Genomic DNA, 26,263 nt, shown 5'->3' with positions numbered 1-26,263 from the left:
TTTAAAGCTGTCCAAAACAGCAAACGTGAACTATACATTTAAACAATTTCCAAACCACATCATATTGGCCACCTATGACCAACCACCTCGTGAGGGAGCCACCATGGAAACTGAGCAGCGACTCAAGGTAGCTGGCTCCTGCTGGACAGGTCACAAGAAAACGCAAAACTCACCCTTGACTTGTCCATGTTAAGAAAATCCCATCATACGGCATATTTTATTTCTACTCCGCAGCTACCTTGCTCGCTTTGGCTTAGTGTACGCAGCAACCCTAGCTTTCGGTCAGGGATTCACTCTTAAAAAGGTCTGAGAAATATCTAAAGGGAAGGGAGTCTCTGCAGCCTGGAATGGAGCTCGAGACCATGTCAAAAACCTAGACGGAGATTCAGTGGGATCCTGCCCACTGGAGCAAGAGAGGGGGAATCACAGGAAGGAAGTCTTCTGAAAAAAATCTCATTGCTATCTGGGCTGAATCTTAGTTTTAGGGAGAAGGAGAGCTGGTGACAGGGATTATCTTCCCAGCTTTGCCAAGGTTTTCTTTTGTCTGATGCAAGGCACAACAATTTTTTTTTGCCTCGATTTCCTTCTCAAAAAATACTCAATCTGTTTGTCAGTGGTGGAGAGGAGAGCATGTTAGAGGGGAATATTTTTAGCATCATTACGTGAAAAGTTATTTTCATGAGTGATAATCTTCTCTCAATTATAATCCCCTAATATAAGATTGGATCAGTCTTTTATGTCATCTGAAATGGGGTTTGATCATACTGACAAGGCTCCTGATTAACAGTGGGAAGTTAAAGCAGGAAGGAATGTACTGAAATAGCTTCCTTTCTTCAAATGTAACAGCCACCTCACAGAGCTGCCAAGATGCAAATGATATTTCAAATGGAAACTCACTATTTCCTTTCCCCTTTCCAGTGCTCTTGTTCCTTTGGCTAGGGCGATGAGGAACAACTATATCTAAAGTCTGTACTACTGCTGCTCTTGGACTAGCCAAAGGATGACCATTCCTTCACCAGGGAAATGCCTATGCCTAGGCTGTGTATCTGGGTGGGTCCTACTGCTGGCTGGGTCCTACGACACTGGGATCTTGGGCTTGTATTACTCCAGCACCATCTGGCTGACAAACGAGGATGTTTGACATATTGTGGGAGGATGCATCTGCTGAACATACATGCTGAAAGTGTCCATCTCTCCCGTCAGGTTGATTCTCTCCATTAGACTTGCATCCACTTTTTCTTTAAGTTTCTCTTCCAACTGTTAGGAAACAAAACAAGGAACAGAAAGATCACATTTCTTACTTGAAATGACCATTCTTGAAAACTTACGTCCTGGAAAAGTCAGCTTCTTAAAACCTAATCTGTGCCCAGACTATATCCAAAACTCAGCCAGTGAACACTGGAAATCTCTCCTTCTTGGACACCCTACACACATTGATCTGCCAGGATGGCCTATGGTGGCACTGCGTCCTCAAAGAAGCAAACCTCCAAGGTCATATACGTAATTCTAGTATGACCTGGTAATGCACTAGCTTAACACCGTGGTACCTGTCCTGCTAATAAAGATGTTCTTCAACACCCTGTCTGTGCCCAAACTGCAGAGGAGGAGGATTGCCAGTTCCAGTGGTGGAGAGGCCTTGATACGGCCAAACATCACAGCTCATCTACTAACCTATGGCATTTTGAAAGCACCTGAATGTAACAAGCACTGCGGCTGCAAAGCATATCAGCATAAATACCTCCTCTCTTCACTCCACCTTGCCCCAATATTTCATGCAAGCATTTTCCCAAACCTATTTTGAATTACTGTTTTTCTTGTTTTTATAAAAGGGAGATCATGAACCACGAGAAGTGTCTTTTTTTTTTTTTAAATTTGGTCCCCAATCCAAAACAAATTATGTAACAAATATAAAAGGATTGAATCCAAACCCGATGCTGCAAAGCAGGATTACAAGCAAATTACTTTTCTCAGGTAGAAACAGCAAAATCAATACTTTTCTTTCTTTGAAATATAGATTTAATAATGTAGAGCTCAATAATCAACGGGATGCTATGTGGAGCAGACACTACTACGGATATTTTAGAACTTCTGACTCTTCCAGTCTCCACAGCAGCCCACCCCTGAAGAGGGAGCAGCACAGCGTCTCCTGCCAGAAGAGGGGCTGCTGCCGGCTGCCATCTCAGAGGTGCTGTAGAGAAAAGCTCACCTGCTGGGTGGTCGCCAAGCAGTACTCTGCAGTACTCAGGATGCTGCAAATGAGGCAGAGTTCTTCTAAAGTAAACTTTGCCACTTCAGAGCCTTCCTTTTCTTTCAGCAAACTAGTGATGGTGAGCCCACCGCTGCTGCTAGTTGTCCTGGGGAAAAAAGACAAAACCTGTAAGGCTTTCAGGTGTACAGACACACACATTGCAAAATTACTACTAGATTTCAATGCCATAAAAAGCCCTTATGACCACAAAGTCCAATGCCCCGTGCAACACAGGTCAGTGTCACTCTACATCAAACCCACAACTGCTACTTTGGTGAAGGAATATCTTTTAGAAAGACAAACAGAATTTCGTATCAAGTCTTCAGGCAAAGGACAACTCATTCACAACATGGTAGATTAGGATGCAAGTGGAATACAGCTTTCCCCAGCTAGCTTCACCTTCACTGCCAGTTACTCAAAATCTAATTAAAGATTACAGAAAAATCTCAGTAACTATCAGGCAGCTTGTCTTATTTATCTTCTCAGTACTAAACAGATGTCAGCATGTATTTGAAACTTTGGTAACCTGTTTTGAAAACTGATGATATCAACACAGTAAATTATAGAAGATGTGGCTTCTTTCCACCGTCTTCCAGTGATTAACGGCTGTGTATCAACAAAGAAAGACTCAGAACAGTTCAGAGTCAGGAAATTCCCTACCTCTCAACTCTTTATAATCCAAATCCATTAAAAAAAAATAGGACAGTGATATTTATCTTGGACAGCAAAAATGGAGCACACAAAAAAATGTGTATAAAGAATGCAACTGAGGTCTGATGGAGAATGCACGTTAGAATTATCTTTCCACTTGTCTCGATGTAACCCTCTCCCCTTCCATCTGTAAAAGATTTTATTATCCATATTGGTGTAAACTCATAATGATTTCCTTTATTTTCACTAGATTTACATCTACATATTTTATTCATACATATATAAACTGTTACAGAGCGGAGGGAGTTACAGGTAAGCACTTCAGCATCACACAAATAAACCACCTTCATTATAAATTATTATATGCATAACGTTGAGCTAAGGCAGCTAAGAATCACAGTATGAATTGGTTACCCAAGTAGCAGGGTAAGTGCAGTGCTGAAAGCCAGACCTCTCTGAAGAGACTTGGGCTGGCATTTCAAAAGGAACTTCAAGAAACTGTAAATGTGACTGCTAATCAAAGCCAAATATGAAACTATCCTCCAGGGGCCCTTAAAAGAAAAACAATCCCGTGACTGTCCATTTGGTCTCTTGCTGTTTCTCAGTACAACGAACTGAACTTTTGAGAAAATAGTGAAGTAAATGTAGTCACATTGCTGCTACGTGGTCTCTGACAGTGAAACATAAGTGTTCACAAGTATGTATTTATTAATTATCTTTACAAAGCATCTGCTCCTCACTGGAATGTCTCACTAGACGGTGCTGCAGCATTTGAGAAGCGAAACTCACTTGGGCAGGTTTCCAGACAGAATTTTCCAGGCGTATTCCCGAAGGTACTTCTGGAATATGGTGGTCAGGGCTATCATCGGCTCGCCTGTGCTGAGCTGGGAGCACTGCACCATGCACTTCTTGTAGTACACAAAGAGGTCGGCACAGCTGGGCAGGACGGCTCCTCCTTCGTCCACGTTGGGCTTGGGGGGACCTTGAGCCTTGAAGTCAGCCACAAACCTGTCAATCAGTTCGCCGAGATTTCTGATGCAGGGGAACAATAGAAAGATATTTCAGTATATTGAGGGAAGAAACGGAGGGAAGAGAGAGAATAATGCTTAAAACCAGATCCCCTGTCTTATGACACCAGCAAACACATTCAGATTTTAGCAGTTGGGTATTCCAGCCCTGTCTTAACTCCGCCCTTTCAGCACAAACCTCATACAATAATGAGGACTGGACTGATGAGTAACGACCTTTTGTACTCCAGAGTTTTAGTGGCAGCTTCAATCTGTTCTCCAGTCACATATAAAAGCTCGCAAGTCTGCCAGGACTGGGTTCAGCACATTTGATGCAAGCGCATAAAGCTTGTGCTCAAGTTTCATTCCTGGCACTGGCAAAAGTAACAGTCGGGCTTCCCATATCAGCGGCCTCCGGGGAATACGGCTTTTAAAGGGATGTGCTCAAAATGGTGTGCCATTTGCCATTTCTTGGTCCCATTTGGATACCACCTGGTTTTGCACGACTTCACACGTCCTTTAAAGAAGTTTTATTTAGCGTGGGCGCAAAGTGCACTTCCTACTTAAACTCTTTTTAAAAGCACAAAAAGCCCTCCTATTGTCTCCAGTGATTCATTATAACCTGGTCCTTACTCAAATATTTTGGTTTTTAGGCAACAATAAACTTCACTCCACTGTTTCATCACGACAAAAAGGCTTTTTAGCATGGCAGAGGGCCAAAACCATCAATACAGAACCGAAGAAGTCTTCTGATCTTGGGGAGTTCCTCTGGTCCTACTCCTCCAGAGACAGCACATCCGTGTCAGGAACCAAGACCAGCTCTCCTAACACCGGAGCTCAGCTAAGTGGAGTAACCTTTGCCAGATGAACTAAATTACAGCAATAAACCTCCTCCCCCAGACACACAAATACACACAACCTTCCACGAGGAAGTTTGGCTTTTGAGGAATATAGAGACATTTCAGATGCCACAGTGGCACTCTGCTGACCAAAGGAGTTGTGAAGTTCCTGTATTTTATATTCCCGTTTCCACTACAGTCTTGGCTCCACTTCCCCCAGCTCTCCCCTTCCCATGGCACAGCCTTCACCCCTCTCACTGCTGAGGGTGTAACGGTCGTGCTGTGCCATGATCCAGGGTACCTAAGTAGAAAGCCAAATCCTTAGAAGGAGAATGGGAGAAGAAAGAACGTGAACTGTAACTCCCACAAGAAACTGAACTATCATTTAAAAAAAAAAAAAAGGCATTACTTTATAGTTAATATATTATCATTATTTTTCAGGAACAGACTTATTTGACAGAATTGCACTGCCGTCCACAGAAATGAAAAATCTTCTTTAAAAGCCTGTCAAAGAGTTTCAACTTGAAGTGTTCTCCTAATCTTAGGCCAGCTCACAGGGCACCCAGCACAACATGAGAGTTCATGCAAAGAGACTGCATTAGGGTCTCCCGGGACGGGTACGGTGTTACTGCCAGCACCGACGGCACAGCGGCTGAGACTCTTCAGCACATTCTCACTTACCTCTGCCAATGCAAGGGGAAAAAACCCGCCAATGATCAAAACTTTTCCCCAGTTTCTGTCCTTTCTTTTCATCTTGTGAAAGAGAAAAACCACTCTGATTCCAGTTTACCAAAGAACCCACAACACCGCACAAGTAGAAAAGGTGATCTGTCTCTTCCCTGATAAACTTACAGATGGCTGCACCAAAACGGATGAGCTCCTGCCATGGATGACCCACCGGGCCAAACTAACCTACAGAAATGTGCTTGCAATATCAGGGCTTTAAATCATGAAGCAAGGCTCTTTGGCCTAAGCTAGGCTAATAGGCTATTGCAAAGACAAGTAGCCCCTTTTTTCATGCTTATTGCTTGCTGCTTTGAGTACTTTACATAGCTCTGATTCCACAGATGCACACAGTTCCTCGGCTTTGTTACAAGAACTGTAAAAACATCAGGCTGCTCAACTGATGCGATAAATCTCTACACTGGCACGAGCAATTGAACGCTGAACCGAAGCATTGATTGTATTCGACCACAGTGAAGCAAAATATACCTCCCCCCCGTAGCTGTAGGAAAGCCAAACAGATGGCTGCTGCAGGAGGGCTCACACGTGCTGCAAGCTGCAGCATTCCTTCAGGTTCTCAAGTAAAGCAGACGTGGCTTGCTCCTTGTCAAAAGTCCCCCTAAATTAAACAGCAGCATTTCCACCTCTGCATCTGCGCTTTGCTCCTTCTGGGCAACAAAGTGGAGCTTTCTTACCATTCACCAGCCACTTTTTTTTTTTTTCTTCCATTCAGTCTCAAGACGCAGTGAGGAATGTCAATGGCTTTTGTTTCTTTATGCTTACTCCACATGTTCTCCTCTTCTCCAAGGCAAAGAGAAATGTATCTACATTTCCCCAGTCCCCCAAGGTCTTGTCAACTGGGATGCAGGAGCAAATGCAGCTGTCCAAAAGAGCTGGGAGAGCAGCGCTAGAGCTTCATGCTTGTTCTGATCCTAACCTCGACAAACTGCCCGTCAAAGGCAGGCCGTGAGGACTGCTCTTATTTCAGCATGGGATTGATACAAGCAAAACATCAGGATATTGTGCACTAACTAATATATTATTAATGCACGCTTCAGTTGATGTCAATCAAACTTTCACATTAGTCTCAGCTGGCCCAAATACAATACGAAGGCTAACTTTGTGCGGTACAATGGGAGCACAAAGAATTTGGCAGAAAAAGCTACTGGGAGATGAAACATGCAGAAGGCAGGAGAGCTACAGAAAATGAATATTTTCTCTATATAGGCTCTGCAAAAAAGCTCAGAGCAAATTCTCTGGTAACGCAGATGTGGTATTTCCTAACAGTAGCATAATTTATCGGGAGCAAGAACTCTCCAGATCTAACCAAGAGAAAATATGAAATGAAATCCTATAAAGGGAATTTTATTCTGGTTCTTAAATCCTTTCATTCCTATAGTCCTCTTCCTTTTTCTTTCACTCTACCCATTCAGTGTTTTTTCTGCATCTCTGGCAATCATGAAAGGAACTAAGCAACTCCTCAGCAGCAAGAGAGAACACCACGGTGCTTAGTAAGTCAGTCTGTTCAGTGATGTGAACAGTTGGTATCTGTTGGGCACTGGGGAAGGGCGATGGCATTGAGACCCCTGGACCACTTGTAGGATAGTTTCCATGGACTGGGTATTTTGGAAGCCCCTCTGCTCACGAGGCCACAAACACACACCACAAAGAGAAAGTGCCAGTTTTCCAAACAATCTGAATGCACACATGTATTTTAGCACACTTAAGCACGGCTCTGCATACTTTCAACACTGCAGACCTGACAGAGCTCTTCCTTCACTCCAGCAGAACAGCTTAGCTCACACGAGTATGCTCCCGTTGCTCCAACAGACCACAAAGAAGAACTAAAGACACATATCCCAAAGGGGCAGAAATGAAATCTGCTTCGCTGTTAAGAAATCTGATATTTACACTGCAGCTAAGGATGGAGAGCAGCATCTTTAAAGTCTTTCTTTCAGGTGTCTCCTCTTAAATTGCTGCAGATTTTGGCACTGTGTTTCTTTAAATCGGTATGGAAACAATTTTTCAGGAGAAAAGGTCCAGGCTGCTTTCTGCCACAGACTTAAGGAAATGATGAACAAAACGGTCACACTACTCTTGCTATTCAGAGCCCAAACATAAAATTAATTATCTAAGCATCTCCTCATTTTCAGACATCAGCAGCAGATTCCTCAAAAGTTCAATCAAAGGGGGAAGAAGAGAAAAAATCATAAAGGAAAGCAATTTTTGGCAGACAGGGGCAGCATGGGGAATACCGTGGCAGTTTTTCTTTGAACTCCTTGCAGCCTGTGGCTATAAAGCTAATATAAAACATCTCAGGATTGTAAAGTAAAAGGAAAAAAAAAAGGCAACTGAAAGGGCTAGGAGCGCAGTGGGGTAGAATTACCAAAATGGGGATTAAAATGGCCCCCAGTGAGAAGGGAAGAAATATTCAAACAAGTTAGTGCTCAGTTGGCTGAGAGCAGGAGGCGGAAAATATCTGTTTCCCTTTGTTATACTGCAGAGCGGAACCTAAACCCAGCGTGACACACCATTGTGCAAGGCTGGGTTTTGGTTTGGGTTTTTTTAAAGCATAAAAGGTTGATGGGACATGGGAAAGCTTTTTCAAGATGGCTATCCTGGAGCTTGGACAAAATCAGGACACCACGAGCCTCGAGTTATGCACTCTCTCATGTATAAGTCCTTGGAAGATAGAGGGGTATAGACAGATGAGTTACACGAGGCAGGCACCTCTTTCTCCTTTCTAGCCGCTAACCTGCGCTAAAAGACTGTACTGAACCTTTTTCAACTATCTCCTCTCCCAGTTGGCACTGCAGTTGTTACAGAGATCTTATTTAAACCCTGGTGTGAACTGAGGTGCACAAGAAAGTGTGGTGAGAGCTCTAAAAACTTCTCAGAGCTCTAAGCTGAAAGCTCCTTTCATTCAAGTTATTTTGCTGCAAGTCAAAGAGGAAGACGAAGAAGGGTTCCAGGGATTAAAGCCCCTGACAAAGTCCCAATCTGTGAGCGATGATAATGTTATCTTACAGCCAGCTCATCTACAGCAGCTTTCATCTAAGGATCTCAAATAACTTATTTCTATAAAGCAAATCTTGAAACTCCTCTGCAATGAAGCCACATGTGTATTTTACAGAAAAAGCAAACCTACTATTTGTGGAAGACATGAGACGGAAGAAAGGCATATGTCTGCAGTGGGAATTGCAGAGGCAACAGAAGCAATTTCAGAAACACTAAGCCTCTTCCGCAGAAAGGCAGCGGGCATCATTCCTGCAGACCTTTGCAATTACAAACGAAACCAACATCCACAGCCTTCTGAATGCTCATTTTTCCCCAAGCAAAGGTCCCACTTATTCTAACCTTCTCGAACCACGAATACTGCTCCCGATGAAATCAGAAAGCAGACTTTCAAGAAATTAATTTTCTGCAGCTTGAGTACCGAATCTAGTACAATCCAACTGTAATACACATTCAAAAGCAAACAAACCCAAAAGAGCATGCTGGTTACTCACCTGTCCTGGGACTCGATATACACATAAAGGTGAGGCTCAAAGCACTTGGAAACAATGCCATGAAAAGGATTGTCAGGGACCTTTGGCTTCTTTGGCTGTAAGAAAACATTTAGAGTGTTGGTTTCAAACTTGCCCTGTAAGACCTAGAAGAAACAGTAATGCAATAGCACAGAAGGATCTAAGCTGTTAGTATCCCAAGGAATTATCTTTTCACTTGTAAAATATTCTTATCCTTAAAGATAAGGCTGCTCCATGCTAACAGATTTCAGCAGAACCATCTTAATGCAGTTTGTAAATAAAACCTCACTGAACCCTTCGAACAGTAACAAGACTCAACTAGTCACCTCTGAAATGAAATGCAGCAGTTATTTGGAAGGAACATTGAAAAATCCCTACATTTTAGAACATTAAGGATAACAACTCAAAGTTACAGACTTCATCTGGATGAATTTTATTTAGATAAACAGCACATAATTACTAGAGGAGCTGGAATTTTACAGGCAACATTACAGGACTGCTTTCACTGGGAAACATGTTTCTGGGGATGCAAAGACTTCTATTTTAAAATCACATTTAGAGCATTAAGCACATATGCCATTTGGGAGTCATCTGGTTTACTCTCATTTTAGTTCAGTACTGCACTCCACGCAGTGGCCAAGCACATCTCACTGAAGCCACTAGGACTACTCATATGCTTAAATTTGTGCATGTTTAAGTACCAGGCTGGGCAGGGCCTTTAAGTTCATCTTTGCCCTACAGCTAGATTTTTAATTTTTTTTTACTGATAGACAATATTTCTTGTTGCTTGCCAGCAAGCTGACAATTTTTCACTGCCTGCAAAGAGGGCTGCAGTGACTCTGGAATGGAATTCTCGCCTCTCTCTGCAAAAAGCCAGGATCAGCTCCCAGCCAATGAAGATACGAATTTTTCCAGTTGAAATTTTTTTTTAGCATAAGAAAAGCAAAACAAGAGAGCCTAAAGGACATACTCTCCTAAATGACAGAGGAGGTGGCACAAAGTCATTTGCAGAAATAACAAAGAATGACAAGACAAGCATTTCTCAAGTGTTCTCAGAAATAATTAAGACTCAAAGACACAGCGAATACTAACATATGGCTGCAAACCTAAAGCAAGAAAATGATTTTATGGAGACCAGACCACCTCTATGAGACTGGCTTCGTTAACCTTCTAAGAGCATGACTGGAGAATGTAAGTTTTTACGGCTTTGGGAGAGAGCCACTACCCAGCATTCTCCGCCCCAGCCCCTTTGCCAGTGCCTGCCCGTTTCTGCCGGATGCACACGCTCATCGGAGCCGGGAGGAAAACAATAGGTGGTAATTACAGAAACCTTCCAGTCGCCAAGTCTCCAGGATGGCAGCGCCAATACAAGGTTGCAGATTCATGATGTTTACGATTTACCAGGCTGGAAGAGCCAACTCCTAACGCAGAACTGGTTTTCCGTGTGTGCGTGTGTCTTTGCATCATGCTGCTCCCAGCATGTCTGGTGGAGAGAATACTAAATATTTTAACAGTAGCAGTGAAGCTGTATTTCTGAATGTGCAATCCTGTCCAAAAGCTGCAGATGTTTAAGCTATTTCCTCCTTGAGTTTGATGGAAATAATAAAAGGTTACTGTTGTCACAGTAAGGAGGTCTGCAGCTGGCTCAGTTTCCTTTCATTACTATCCAAAGTAAACAGATTAAAACGAACTGCTAGGATCACTAAAAGAGGTTCTTTTTTAACATGGATTCCCTCCCCCCCCACTCTTGTGCTCCCTCTTACACTCCCAAGTGTCTTGAATTCTCAGGACTAGTGTCTTCGAAGAGCTTTACCACTCAAAACTCTTCATCTTCAACCCTTCCTGTCCCTTCTCTTCTTCAGCTAGCGACAGAAGGTGAGACCTCCAACATGAACTCACCAGCACTAACCATCAGACGCTGACACTTTGAAACTGAAATACTGGGGCTTACGGGGCTCCCATTTGGCAGACAGGCGCGTGGGGGGCAGCCACCCTTGCAGCAGAGCCCAGCACCGCATTGTGAGCATTAACACAGGGCGTACGCAAAAAGAGAGGGCAACCTCGCCACAAATAGCATTTCAAGGGATAGCTCAATGGATGGCTTCGTACCAGCCTCCCCACGTACAAGGAGCAGCGCAGTTCCTTTCTCAGAAGCACCTAAACTGTTTCTGGCCAGGGCAGTGCATTGCATTCTACTGTTCACTAAAACCAGCCCTAAACAGCCTAAAAAGGCTTTGCAATTTATCTCTTCACCTGCCTTCCAGCACTACCGACTTCTCCAAGGATGTCCTCTCAGCCCAGCACTGCACGTCAGAGCTAATCTTCCCCCAGCCATTACAGATAGTGGAAAGCAAGCTCTTCACAAAAAATACACCACACAGGTCTCTCCCCAAGTTCCCAATCTCTGTCTTCTAGATCACTGATAAAGTCTGGCCAATACCAACTGGCCAAGTTGTATTTTAGTGGAAAGAGCAAAACTTTGCTTAATCATTCTATTTCAGGACTTCTGCTGTGGGTGGAAGGCAGAGGGCTGCCCTGCTCATGTGAAAATCTGGAGGGCATGCAGTGCACCAAACTGTGCTGGTGAAGAGCTACCATCCCACAAACTCCCCAGGGGCACCGATCTCAGTAGGTCCTAGGGCCCTGGTCATCCATCAGGATACCACCTGTAAACGGCCCGTTTACAGGGCTGTAAACTCACCGAACAAAGAGAGGGTAGTACCTTCCCCAAGAAACTTGTAATTGAACACTTAGAAAACGTCCATCTGGTGAGTAAAAAATATGGGGCTTACAGGCTTTGATATTGGTGCCAATTAAAACAATTGCGTTTACTATTCACTCCTTCAATGTTTGCAGAGGGCTTTGGAAACCCAGTGCTTTTACAAGTGGTTAGGTGTTGCCTGCTTTGCAGAGGTAATGGATGAAAAGCACTATAGAGATAAAAATCCCAGAAGTAATATATCTGGAGTGAAAATCTAAAACTGACACTTGAAAGGTCAATGATTTGCCTGGTGCCTCCAGATTTAGTTTGCTTGGCTGACAAGGCAAAATGTGAATTGCAACTGCTTGCAGTGGGAGCTTCTTCTGGGATCTGAAAACCCAACTATGCTAGTCCATCTTTCTTTGACAGAAATCCTGTAGTTACTTTTGAGCTGTTGCTGCATGGGCTAGAACAGAATCCAACTCACTCTCACGTGGCAGGATTGTCTCCGCACTATTAACTGAAATAAAGACTGCTTTGGTTTCAGTGAAGTGAGCCAGAGCAAACCACGGCCGTACTGGGGGCCTGTATGTTGCACAGAGGATCAAAACTGCACTAAATTAATTGCTGTGAAAACAAATCGTTCAAATCAATGTGATGGGAAAAGCTTAGGAACCACCAGGGATTTTGACACAGAGACTGCCTCACTGACAACTGGGGAACTTCAAAGACTTACTTTGTCCGTATCACTTTTCTCGATCACAATCTCATCTGTCTCTGTCCCAGTTTCATCCTCCAGAAACGGGTTGGTGGAGGGAAGTGGCACTTCTGGCTTTTTCTGTTAAAAAAAGAGGAAGCTCCTTAGAGAACAGTCTGGTTTGTCCCCTGGCACACAGCTGCATCCATGTTTTGCTTTACTAAGCCCTTCAAAGTGCTGTACAGCAGTTTGTCTTCTCCAAGCCCAGAGGTGACTACAGAGTGCCCGGCAGTGCCTCTCCACCAAGGTTAGAGCACACTCCCTCCTACTACAGGGCTAGAGTCTGGTTCCCTCTCCATCGCTCCACCAGCACACTTCATCTTCAGCTCCCTCTTACAGCCTGCTCTTCTGGCACCCACGCTCACCCGCTCTGCCTGAATCGTCCCTGGAAGGGGCATTTTGACTAGCGCCAAATTTCCACTCTCTCAAACCACATACTCCAAAGCATGTGGTCTCCACCGGCAGCACCCATGACAGCAGGCCCCAAAACTCTGCTGCCGCAGTAAATCCTGCATCTCTGCTCCCACCAGGCTGCTTGTCCCCACTGTGCACTCACCAGATAGCCATTTATAAGTATAGCCTTCTTTCTGTCTATAAAACAGGTCAGATGATGACATCCAGAGTGTCACAGCCCCTAGGCAGCTCAGGAAGGGGGACAGAGAGGATTTTCTTTTATTTCAAGCCGCACCCTCCCCTTCTGTTTTTCTCCATTATAACAGCTTCTGCGCCTACCTTCTCCAAAGGGATAACAACCCAGTGAAGCCAATTTAATTAAAGCTGCAAATTTTGTATGAAATTTGTCAGAAAAATAAAGCCATATTCTTGAGAGATCTAAATTCAGCCAGGAGGAAAACCTTACAGGACTTCCCTTTTTAATGAGCAGCACCTACTGATCCACAGCAAATTACAAGTGAGTCCAGCAGGCTTGCCTTGTAGGCTGAATTATCACATCCAAGTAGACTTCAAGACACCAGCTGGACAGAGAAGCCAACCTCAAACCAGTGGCTTCTGAGTCACACGTGGACTCTGTGCTACCAGGGCACTTGGCTGGCAGAGCTCTTGGCTGAGGTTTCAGGCAGAAAAAGCACAGAGATGACCCCAGAGATATTCACTGAGCTGTTTCTCTTGGCTCTGCCTTTACAATCTACCAAATGAGACACTGAAAAGTAGAAGCTACCAACACCCCTGCAAGTAAGACTAACCCAACAGACAATGTGGGATTGAAAGATGGTACCGTGCGGTGAACGTGTGGTAACTAGAAATGAAGAGAAGAGGGGACTTTTAGTTATAATGTGTCATCGACATGCAGAGAACAAATATTATAATGCAGTCACCATGCCGTAATTACTTTGTGGTTCTTCATAGCAATGTGGCTTCAGTTGCAAACAGCACAGGGCTCAGGAGAACCAAAAAAGTACACAGTCAGTGTACTTTCCTTCTTGTGAGCCCTGTGCCATCCTCTTTACCACACTCTGCAAGATCAAGAATCACTTTCCCAACTACAAGCCACTGAGCACAGTTACACTAAACACCCTAACCTGCCAGAGCAAGAGGAGGCTGCAGGTGACACCTTTTGCAGTCTCCCATTACCACAGCTATGCGTGAGAGGGCTTCTTTCTCCCAAAGAGGCTGTTGAGTAAAGGGTTGCTCTTTAGAAATCCCCTTACCACTGTCCCATCAGCTAGAGTGCAACCTGAGAAGCGTTTAGCCAGAAGTCCTTCAAAGTTGGTTGTCCTCTGAATTGCAAACAAAAGCAATTTCACCTCAATCTCCTTTGCTCTTGTGCGCATTATCTTAGCGAGCTCTGTCCTGAAAGAGAGGGGGGGGAAATAGAACAAATAAATGTGGTTTTCTATAAAGAGAAAGATCTGAAACCTAACACTGTAATTCAGTCTATTCCCTAGAGAGACTTTCTTCACAAAATTCAAGCTAATTCCTAAGATGCTCTCTAACATAAAACTGCTTTACAGATCACATTTCAAACATAACCACAGTTGTTTAGAGCTTTGTGGGTAACAGGACCCCATCTCCTAACAGCCAGCGCACCACTGCAGCCAGAAAAGCCCGCAGTATCAAACCTTGGGAAGCGCAGTGTCTCTCACTGGGGTCCCAGAACAAAGGCAATGGTGCTACTGGGACTCCAGCTGGCACCCTCCTCTGGTCCTCCGTCTCTGGCTGGCAACGAGCATGGTGCAAGGCAGTCACACAATAGTCAGTTCACACTATTTCACTTGGCCTCTAATATTACTGATTTTTACCTCTGTTACATTGAAAATTGATTTCCACATCATCTCACTCTCTCAAAAGTATATGCAGTTTTAGTGATACTTCTCAGGGTTTTCAGTCTTCACTTGCTTTTAATCATGGACAATTCTACATAGATATTTGAAGACTGCCTTCAGAGTCCTACGGCTATACGATCAATTTGGCGAAAGACAAGACAACGTTTTGTTTTAAGGAAGGTGACTCTGCTGGGAGGCATCGTGAGCCCCCCAGATGCTCACCTCGTGACGTGGCAGAACTCCACAGCGATGCGCTCCGTCATGCACCACTCCTGGGGAAACATGCGCCCGTACTTCTCCTCATAGTCCACCAGCTGACGCTTTATCCAAGCATAGCGCCTGTCAATCTTATCCAGCCAGGCCACCTGAATAAGATGGAGAACAACATCTTTAGCAGCAGCAGCTGCTAATATTCAGCCTGACTGCTTAACTGTGCTGCTGTAGTTTCGCAGAGCAGCTTGGGCTATCGATCAAAGCTAACTTGACTGCTATTAATAATACTTTGAATGCTAACAGCCATTCTTCAAAGCGCTTAAACACATGCCAGACTGAAAACCCTATCTTGTGCGAATTAAGAGCGCGAGTTCGGTTGAAAATGAGGATAACAGTACTCCTAAATCAGGTAGGTACTATTGAAAACTCAACCCAATAATAATTCATTTGATCCCACCCTCTTTATTTCACAGACCGAGAAATTAAAGTCAACAGTGGGATGAGAACGCAGGAATTCCTGGATTCTCACGTTCAGCTGGTTTTCACACTCTGGGGACTGTGGACCCACAAACTTCTACATGAATTCTTACAACATGAGCAGGATGGGATTTCCCCCCCCCCCCCAGTATTCGTGTTTTCTGGTCAAAAAGTAGAAAGATTGATCCAAAAATGCTATTTAAAATGAAGCATTTTAGCCTTTTTCTCCTCTTTGTCACAAACTGTCAAAATTTCAATATTGTTAAAATACATTTTGATCCAAAGTTGGTTTTGTTTGGTTGTTTGGGTTTTTTTTTTCCTAAATTCAAGATGATTATAGTAAATTTTTAAAAAGCTGTTAGCATCAGGACACGAAGTTTAAAAATTAGCTACAAAGATTAATCCACTTCCTGGAAATCCCTCCCCCCCTTTCTAGGCATTTTGGGGTTTTTTGTTTGTTTGTTTGGGGGGAGGTGGTGGTGTTTTTCAAAGTTTTTGGGTTTGCAACTTTCAAAGTTTTATTTTTCAACCCTTTATGGGGCAGAAAGTATATCTAACTTGAATTTATTTATTTACTATACGAGGGGAAAACATTTCCAGTGCTGATATATGAAACTGAGGCCTAAGGTGGGAGGAAGTCATCCTGGCAGGGAGGACATTGACTCCCAACTCATCAGCCAGTCCATATCACACCCGCAAGTCACTGCTTCTGAGCCCTCAGGTTAGAAACGTTTCACCACAGGAACCTGTGGAAACGTGAACTTTGTGAACGCCAGCAGAGCAAAATGTGAAATCCAAACGTAGCTTGCTGAGCCTCCCTTACATCTTGGTTTTCCTGGAAAAGGACCAGATACTCTGAGAGGTGTTGTTTAATAAATTTCTTGATGATTTCCTGTTTGATTCTGGGATCCAGGACATTGGCAACTAGACACGCATCACGTAGGACGTTGCTGGGTCCACCAGGCCTCTATCAAAATAAACAGGAACAAATGATTTAAGGTTAAATAGCTGAATGGGTGATTGTAAATTGTACTGCATCCAGGTTATCTTGTTTTTATCCTTTCCCATTATTCCTCTCTTTTTGATGCTTCTGCTGCTACTCTTTATTATCACTTAGGCATCTTTCTTCTGTTGGATGAAAATTGAGCTGCTTCCACTTCACTGGCCATAAAGTTGTTCTATAGCTCAACAGCCAGGAAGCTCCCTACCACAGAGGAGCTGCCAGCTCCATCTACAGAAAGAACCGTTGTCCCACCACTTCTGCAAAGCCTTTCATCGGCCTAGATATTCTGAGGAACAGCTAAGAGAAGTAGCTGACATATGGGACAAGCAAACCCCTTTTCTGCAAACCTGAAGGCCAAATTAATGGGGAAAAAAGCAGTCTAGAGATGATCAATTTGCAACACAAAGTAGCATCTGCTGGTCTGTACTGGCACATACCACGATGTTAGCAGAGAAGACAGAAAATCTAGAAACATTTTTTAAAAAATGCTCTTTTGATGCTGCTTCACATGGACACAGATTTGGCCTTCATCAAGGATCTGTTCCAAATAGTTTCCTCATTTCTGTACTTGTTAGTTTTATGAAGAAACCAGCACAGCTGGTACTTTAGAAGACAGAACTAGTGTTTTCTTTGAAGTAAATTCAAATTCTTACCTACCCCCCATATTGTTTGCAAACATTTGGATGCATCATTTTGGGGAAGCACATTTGGTGCCTTAGCCCTAGCCCAGATTTGTATCTGTGCTGAGTAAACCAGAGACACACTTGGTGGCAGCATGTCAACAGACAGCCTGTGCTTGGCTTTCTCTGAACACAACACAAACCTTTTGTGTCCAACAAATAACCAGTAACCTGGGTGAGATGCCGACGGAACCCCACTCTGGTCTATAGGGCCACACATTAATTGCTTGGGGCACTCCTTGACTGGCTTGCAGACCTCACTGCAATAGATGTGCGCAGCGTGACAGAGGAAGGGTGTCATTTCTCTCCCACATTCACTCAACAGAAACAGTGAGAAATATACCTAGCACCCTACAGCTTGGGAGACTCATTTGCTTTCTAAAATAACTCCTGAAACAGAGAGAGATCAAATCTAGATGTAAAATGAGATTAAAACCAATGACAATTACACTGAATAGTTTTCAGCAACACTTTTCACTGGGAGGAAGAGGGGAAGTGAGACCTTTACCTTTGTACCTTGAGAAGGAAAGGCTTCCTCAAAGTCAGCCAGGATCTGCTGTCCCAACTCATTCTGCGCTGCCTTCACCCTGATGAGGACAGAGGAAGCAAGGGCTTTGTTGGTGGTACAATAACTTCTTTGTTTCGTTGCCTGCAAACATTACTACAAAGTGGACTGAAACACTAACAGCTACGTGAAGGTTTTTAAGGGACAAAAAAAAGCATGCTAAAGAGAAAAGATCCACACTAAGAAGGCCTGTATGTCAAAACTGGGAGAGCATTTGCTCCCTGAATGACACTGGGATGACAACTCCAGCTCTACAGCATTGACCCCTGAGCTGTAGCAGAACACGTCCTAGACGCTCTTGCCCTGCTGCCATTTAGTACTTCAATAAGGGCCAGGTAATCAGCTGAGAAATCAGCAGGGTTCCTTTAATGCCAGTGCGATCAATCTATCTTTACATCCGTGTATGTTGATCACATTTCAACAAAAGTATGTTTCTGACATGTAAAAAGCTTCACAATGTCTCAATCTTCATCGTGAACCTTTCACAGTTCCAGGTGCACTGACCTACTTTTAAATGCATCCATGTGAATACTGTTGGCTGTGGCTTTATCCTATAAATCCTCCATGTCTTAAGAAGCATGAAAGAGTAAAGGTACGAAATGGGTGAAAAAGTTTTGAACAAACCACAGTCTTGCTCTTTATTTAGCTGAGAGAATAAAGCTTCCAATTTCCAGAAATAAAAGTCAATACAGCTTAATTGATACTTCTAGGGAAATGGAAATGCCTACACATACTAGAAAGAGCCAAAACAAACAGTTACAGTCAGGCACTTATATCCCTCTGCAGCCCTGAATTCTTCCATCACTTTTTATTATACTGGAAACACTTTAAGGTCTAAACTGATCATTCAAAGCAGTGGATTTTTCCACTGAGATTGATACGTTAGAAGAGTGCTACATTTACTTTTGTGAAAATGTTTGTTCAGACTGTGGGGAGAAGACTTTGGACTTTTTTTGTTGTTTAAGACTCCTGAACCTTATCAAGGAATGATCTGCTTCTTTAATCTTCCCATTTGAGGTCCATTAGTAGCGCAACACTATAAGATGACCTGACGACGCTGGAGAACAGGCTGGATTCTTTAATGGTGCCAAATGCAGAAAATTCTAGTCCTTTAAAAGTGATGGTTGAAACATAACTTTATATCTGTGATTTAACTGTATGTATGACCTGCCTTATCCAGGATTTATTTATGGGGATTTTGCTGGAAAAGCTTCCTGCCTGCAATGTCAAACATAATTCTCACTCAAGCTCTCTGCTTCATAGGAATGTTTAGAAACTACTCTACTCTTCCAGGTATAGATGTCCAGTTAACACCTTCAGAACTGTGAAACAAAAGGGATTCACTAATATGTTGAAATAGAAGGAGTGGGAAATTTAAGCAGTAAGGAGGAACCCAGCCCAGCAGCCACAACTACAGGTATCATCCTGCTTAAATTGTACAAGTAAGGACTAGTAATTCATATGAGAAAGCATCACAGAACCAAATCCTTTGATCCTTAAGAAAAAGGAAGAAAAAAAGAAAAAAGACAGTAAACATGGATTGAAAAATTTTACCTTTTAAATAATCAAGAAACAGGAAGTCTTTAGTATTAGGAGTCACAGAAATGAATGAGTTTGTATAAACAACTGGAAGTTATTAGCTGTGGTACCTCTTTCCTTACGCCCAGCTACAGGGACCTTCCTATTTGACAACAGCTGCAGTGCAAGCACAGTGGAGGCACTGAAAAGAGCAGCAGCCAGATTCCTAAAGACTCAACAAATTTAAAAGAGCCACTGTCAAGCAGTTAAAAGCCCTGTCCGCGGGCTTTGTTGTTTTAGGCAACGATTCAGGAAAGTACTCAAGGAGAGTCTTAACGGGGATTCTCATACCCTTAAATTAAGAAACTTGCAGGAATGCCTTGCTGAACTGGGATGAATATATTTTAAAAAAAAAATCTGTCCTGCTTAAAAATCTCTCAACAGCAAACAGGGAAAATGAGTTTTAGCCTTCCCCCCTCCCCCGCTTCATATTTTGTAAGATAGGGATGGGGCAGAGACATCAAAGTAGCCAAAGGTTTAGGTACGTGTGAGCAATGACAGGGAGCCTCACTGCCCTCCCAGTAACTATCGCTCTTTACGTAAGCACACACAGACATGCACAATTATTTTTTTCCACGAGCATGCACCCACAAACATGAAAACCTTTATGGCATCTCTTTACAGAGCGATTGCTTTAGGCAGAGAACAGAGGAAGGCACTTGCTTTAGCCACTAGAGATTATTGTTCCCCATGGAAAGCTGTGAGCCTTTCAATAATTCAGAATAACCTTCACGTAATGGAAACTGCAGCGACAAAAGCCTCAACCCCATGGCTGGCTTCACTCGCATTCACCGCTGAAGGACCGTTTCTGCACTTGTATAAGAGTGTATGTTTAACCACTTGCAAAAAATGAGTTGCCCACTAAGGCTCAGCAACCCCAGGCACTCTCGGCTGATAACAGATTTAGGATCTCTCCGCAGGTCGGTTTGATAAGGATATCTTTTCCTGACTAGATTCCCCCCAGCAGTGTGCTGGGGTATCACAGCGGCCATCCCGCTCGCCGCAGCAGGGAACTGCCTCTTCCTGGGGTTGCTCACATGTGCCAAAAACCTTTGGTTACCCGAGTACGAGTGATTTTTGTTTCTCTGGCTTTTGTTTTATTATTAGTGGCTTTTGTTCTCTGTTTCCCCCGCCTTTAAAAAAATAAAAACAAGAAAACCCACTGTTATGTTTCAAATGACATTAAATTACTAGAAACCGCAATTCCTTTAGCCAAAGCTACCAGAAATCTTAAACTACGCCTGGCAGCTTGCTGAGATAAAAAGAGGCTGAGCTAGCCTGTTCTTCTGTGGCAAACTTATAATCGTCTTTCTCCTAAATACTTTCCAGGCTTTTTTCCACTATCTGCTAGGCTTTCTCAACCACTTCCATGGGTGGGTTTGTGACCACTAATTGTACGCGCCCTCCACAGACAGAAAACAGAAGAGGATTGAGAGATAACAAAATATTGCTATTTACTACAACAAACAACTTCCAACGCACCACATAAGAAGTTGTTTTAGGAACACGATTAGGAAAATATTTACATTTGGATGTGAATTGTGACATTTTTACATCAATACTCAACAGGATCAGCACAAGAAGCCCATTAATTGAGAGTTCAGTCAGGTTTCCAATGAATACTTACAGTGGGATTTTGTTTGGTTATTTTCAGAGGGACAGAACAGGTGGAAAGCAACATTAAAAACACATCATTAGTTTTCACAGCATCTAGGAGCAGGAACCTAAATTGAATACCCCATGACAAAGAACACATCCAACACCACTGAGCAGGCACTTTTCCTTCCCATGGTTTCCCATTCATATTTGGCTTCACTCCATTCGCGCCAAGAAAGAGAGGCTCTTTACTAAAGAAAACAACAGAATCTGCTCGTTTAGCAGTGTATATAATAGACTTACTGCATATAACAGACTTCGGTTACTGTCACAGGTCTGTGCCAACATCTACTAAAGCATTTCTTGCCTTCGCAAACATCCAAGAGGCTTCACTTGTACCATTAAACCAAATTCATGAGATATCAAACCCCAGCAATTTCACAATCTAAAAATAGCACTGTGAGAAGCCAGGCAAACTTCCTTTGATATTTCATGAATCACAAAAGTATTTCCAAGCAAAGAGAGAGAAAAGTCAACTCCAAATTGGGCCCTAATACGTACACGCGTAGTCAAACTCCAAAGCAGATATTACTGTGCTGCAGACCTCCCTGCAGTAATTTGCTGCCTGGATGTCAAAGCAGTAAAGAGATCCCAGCAACACCCTGGGTGCAGCTCTCCTTTCGCCCCACAAGCAGCCGCTTCTATCGCTACCAGATGGTGCAACTCTCTCTGTGTAAACACTGGAAGGAAAACCCTGCCGAGGCAATTCTAAAAATAGGAGGAACAGACTTTCTTGAGCTTTTCAGATCCTTATCTTGAAGGGAGAATAAAACAAAAGAAGTTTTCCTCCGTGTCCTTGCCAGTCTGTCTGGCGTGACTTGAAACCACTGTGCCTTTTAGCAGCAGCATGAATTGTTTTCTATAATTATCAGCAACTACAAAAGTATTAAATAATCATCCATCAGAAAGGGAAAACCAGCCAGAATTCTGGACCAAGGCTTAAATTATATTTGGCCTTAAGATGGCCAATGACAGCAGGTTTCTGCCCAAGGGCATTACCACTCTGGAAGAAAATAAAGCAAGCTATCTTTCTGAGCATGAGGTTGGAACAGATAACAGCCTAAATCCAGAAAAGCACTGACATATGTTTATATTTCCTTATTGTTCATGTTCATTTAAGCAAGTGCTTATGGTCAAATGCTTTGTTAAAACAAGGCCCCATCTCTCTCTCTAGATTTAGGGTGGATTTTTCTTTTGCTCCGTTTCATGGATTCCATCTGGGTTTTCTGGAAGAGGTACCTATACCGTAAAGAAAGTCCAACAGATTTACATGAAAATATTACAAGCAAATCATTCAAACACCACTAAACAGCACAGGCAGCCAACTGCTGTCTTAGCAAAGGGAGTCACCAAAAAAATTAATTATTGTGCCGGGAAGGCTCCTTCAAGTACCTCTGTAATGAGCAAAGTCATCTCAGGCATCAAGAGGATGGTGGTGATAGATTTGCAGTTTTCAAAAAGAAAAGAAATGCTATCAGATATGGTTGTATCATTAAGAAGGGTCATCTCTAACGTTAATAGGCTGTTTTCACCTCGGAGCTGTGCTCAGCACTACTACAGGCTGTTAAGCAAACATCGTATGTGTGATGTGAGAGAAATAAAGCCTGCTGTAAAGCAGGAAGAGTAGGTTTTGGCCAGGGACAGCAATGGCCCCTGGAACAGGGAGGGCCTTGTTCCCTCGACACCCACCTGTCACCTCCCAAATGAAGCCAAGACCCTAGGAGATCTGGCGGCTTAGTCACCACTGAGCCTTCACCTGCTACTGCTGAGAACGGTGGGCACTTGCTGTTGGAGCTGCACCAAAACTCACCAAATTTAAATGTATAACTCCACATTAGAAAAATCAAGACTATACAAGCTCAGCATAAATGTTTAGAGCAGTCAGGTGTGCTGCACGCGATTTTGGGAAGATTTGCTATAAGCCTCAAATCTCAGCAGAATTGGGCAATGGGAGCAGGTTTTGGCAGAAGAAACTCAAGGTGCTCAGAATAACTGAGTTTGGCAAATGCACAAAAAGAAATCCTGCCTGCCTAAACCCTTGGGCAACTACGCAGTTTGACAGCAATTCGACAGCAGTAAGGCACATGTCTGGGCAGAAAGGGGCCCCAAGCACCATTATGTTAATGCATTTATTCCTGCTTCATGCCAGGCTGCTGAACTGTATCACTGAGGTTAAGAAAGCAGGAGAAAGCATCACCACAGGGTTCACCACAAACACCTGCCCATGAAGATCACGTAAAACAATTTGCACTTCCACAGATTACTCCAGGTAAGTAAATTAAAAGCCAGTCAATGAGAAGCACAAAGCATTCATGAATTACATCCGTACTAATTACTGTTATTTAACAGAATAGGCTGCTCAAGATTTGAGCAAACTGTGTCCAATTTTAACCTGTTTGTTTTGGCTGGAAAGAAGCTCAGAGGACCACGTCCAGCCTTTACATCCTTGAGAAACTGATTCTGCCTAATGCATTTTCTAACCTTCCTTCCCAGCAGGCATGCAAGTGCTCAGGGTTTGATCATTTTACCTTTCAGAAAGCTGTCGAATCTGAGGAATCCCCATGTATTTGTTGAAGTGCTCTAACACATTCACAACACCTTGGAGAAGGTTGGCAACTTCCCCATATTGTCTCCTCCTGGTCATAGCCCTGTAGAGGAAATTAAAGATTTACAAAGGCAGGTTCGATGAAAATCCTGGGTGGTAATTCCACAGGTTACCTCATCCCCACTGGGTCATGCCGGTCCCTATTGACATTTATTTTTCTAAAATACACAACTCTTCATTAACATTCCAATGCAGCATTAAAATTTCATTTAACTGATGCTAAAATAAACCAATCCAGCACACATCTAACAATGCCTCAAAACCCATAAATGTCAAAAGCAACACTTGGCAAAGAACATGTAAACTACTGAATGCATCCACTTCCCAGTATGGGTCCGGAGGCAGTAAATGTTATTTCACTATAATGACCTGAGTTAAGCCATTCGTCATCATACACAAAGTGTGAGTTAAAGCTTCACAGGGAGGAGAATCATTATGCTGAAAAGCTATTAGCCTTGACTTTTCTGTTAATAACTTTCACAGGGAACTGACAGAAAAAAATCAAGTTTCTTTATTTTTATTTCATCCTTCAGGATCATTCCAATGGAGACAGCAGCCTAAGCAAAATTTTATTCTGAACACTTAACAACCCAGTGTTCGTGCAGAATTTGCTACAATCCAAGAACAGGCTGTGCCTGGGTCTCGCAACTTCACAGATGCAACATGTAAAAAACTGCATTTCCCTAGCCTGTGTGTTCCTCAAGCACATTAAAAAAACCCACAAAGGATTATTAGAAACATCTAACCCCCCTTCATACACAGTACGAGCTGTAAGGCTTCTTTAAACTCATTCTCAGAACTAGAGTAAACCTTTCCGAAAAAGAGATCTCATTCCAGTTTAAGACGCGAGACTGATAAAAATCCCCCCAAATCCCTGAAGAGCACATCCCTAATGAGGATACCTAACTGCACAGACTGTCTTACTCTTTAATGAAGCCAGACTCATTCCTTATCACCAAGGATCAACACAGCAATTCAAGCAATCGATGCTGCAAACCCTTAAATACAGCAACATAACTTGCAGGTCACTCAGAGCAACACAGACAGGATCTGCCAGCAAAAATCAAGACTGCAACCTATTAAGCAAACTTCCCTCCAGAACAACAAGCAGCTGTTACAGACCTACTCAGAGCACTGCACCAAACTTAATAACTGAGCAGTGGCATCAGAGTACCACTAAAAATTCACATACTTACTCCAGTGAATCCACACCCCCCGCCAGCATGTGCAGGTGATTGAGGGTGGTGATGGAGGTGGTCAGATGACGCTTGGCATGATCTAGCTGCTTGATATCCCGTGTGATTTCTTTAACCTAGCGAATGAAAAAAAACGAGAGTCTGGCTAAATATCAAGCCACAGCAACAAAATTTTAAGGAGATAAGAAGGGCTCTCTCCTCCCTTCGGGACTACAAGCATGTTAGCTCTACAGCCATGTTAACACAAGGACAAGGGTACAGATTCAACACATGGTTGACAGCAAATTACTGACAAGTCAGCAGGACCAAAGACAAAAATGTTCCCTTCTTAATGAGAACTGGAAGCAAAAGTCAGTGTCCCCCTCCCTTTCAAAGGCTAGAAAGAAACTGCTGCTTACCATTTGTTCTGATTTTTCAGCCTTGTCTTTAATATCCTTAATTTTACCAAAGAGCTGTTGAATGGCTTTCTGGGCTTCTTCCAGGGCCTGGAAAAGAAAAAAAGTCAGAGTGGAAAGAAAACCCACATTGAGTTTTGATCTTCTAAGAAATACACAGTTGCTCCTTACAGCCCCTGGGCTGGGACAGTGGAGGGGAGCTGTTTTCTTACAAAGAAAATATCGTCAGCATATCAAAAGTCAATGCTTATCATTAATTCTAAATAAAAAATACACAAAATTACATATAGAACACTGAACACTTGCCTAACCCCTCACTGAATTACCAGGATATTATCCTGTTGGAAAACACAATGCATATTTTGCTGATACCTTCAGGGTGGGCAGCTGAGCCTCCCACCCACGTGCAGGAGGAACGGCTCCTTCTAGGCACAGAAGAGAGGGCACGGGTTTAGCAGGTAAAGAGGGTCGAGCATGGGAAATGGACCTTGCCTGGATTTTTGTGCTATTTTACTGCAAGCTTCTTGGGGCACGTGGTCCCCTTTATACAACCATGGTGCATCCTGACCTCACACAACCAGTGTGAACTACACGTGGATTCAATGAGTGAAGCCACATGTTCAAAATCACATGTCCAAAATCTGACTCTGAAGTAATTCAACACGTTTTGCCTTCCCAGTCTGATAACATTTCCAGCTCCAGCTCCACTTTGTTTCCCGCTGTTAAGTGGGCTTCTATCCCTCTGTTTTTATATCCAGTCCCATGACCAAGGTTACAGCACAAGCTACAAGCTCCTTCAGCAAATAAATTTAACACATCTTCATTTGGAAATGTATGAGCAAACTATTTGCCAGGAGCTTTTGCTGGAACATAGCTGCATTATAATAAAAGTATAAAAGTTGGAAACGTTTTATAATTCATTTTCCAGAGGGGGAAAAAAAAAGTCTCCTCTGAAATATCTTCTGAATCATGTGAAAGTTAACACTTTATCTATTAGTGTCACACAGCTATCATATAGCATGTTCGCTAAGGGAAATGAACACACAAATGTGCTGCAGGGACAACTATATCAGAAATGAACACCACCCCCTTCCTTCTCATTTGGCTCCAGCCTAGCCACCTTTTAGAATAAAGTTTTCTCTTCTCTTCCATTTAAAGGC

General features: G+C 43.1%; 1 protein-coding gene across 1 annotated transcript in view; it reads right to left on the bottom strand.

Moving 5' to 3' along the window:
- VPS53 (VPS53 subunit of GARP complex) overlaps positions 1 to 26,263 on the bottom strand; it is a 69,030-nt gene that overhangs the window by 23,858 nt on the left and 18,909 nt on the right. The window contains exons 5-16 of the mRNA XM_050908833.1: positions 25,107 to 25,193; positions 24,709 to 24,824; positions 23,436 to 23,555; positions 17,617 to 17,695; positions 16,249 to 16,392; positions 14,958 to 15,100; positions 14,121 to 14,262; positions 12,433 to 12,534; positions 8,978 to 9,072; positions 3,689 to 3,931; positions 2,207 to 2,354; positions 1,175 to 1,257 (exon numbers count right to left, since the gene is read on the bottom strand). Of these exons, the coding sequence (XP_050764790.1) occupies positions 1,175 to 1,257; positions 2,207 to 2,354; positions 3,689 to 3,931; positions 8,978 to 9,072; positions 12,433 to 12,534; positions 14,121 to 14,262; positions 14,958 to 15,100; positions 16,249 to 16,392; positions 17,617 to 17,695; positions 23,436 to 23,555; positions 24,709 to 24,824; positions 25,107 to 25,193 (1,502 nt within the window). The remainder of the gene's footprint in view (positions 1 to 1,174; positions 1,258 to 2,206; positions 2,355 to 3,688; positions 3,932 to 8,977; positions 9,073 to 12,432; positions 12,535 to 14,120; positions 14,263 to 14,957; positions 15,101 to 16,248; positions 16,393 to 17,616; positions 17,696 to 23,435; positions 23,556 to 24,708; positions 24,825 to 25,106; positions 25,194 to 26,263) is intronic.

The sequence above is a fragment of the Gymnogyps californianus genome, chromosome 20, assembly GCF_018139145.2.
Source record: "Gymnogyps californianus isolate 813 chromosome 20, ASM1813914v2, whole genome shotgun sequence".
NCBI classification, from domain to species: domain Eukaryota; kingdom Metazoa; phylum Chordata; class Aves; order Accipitriformes; family Cathartidae; genus Gymnogyps; species Gymnogyps californianus.
Note: the sequence above shows the minus strand (reverse complement) of the source record. Positions and strands in the feature narration are given on the sequence as shown.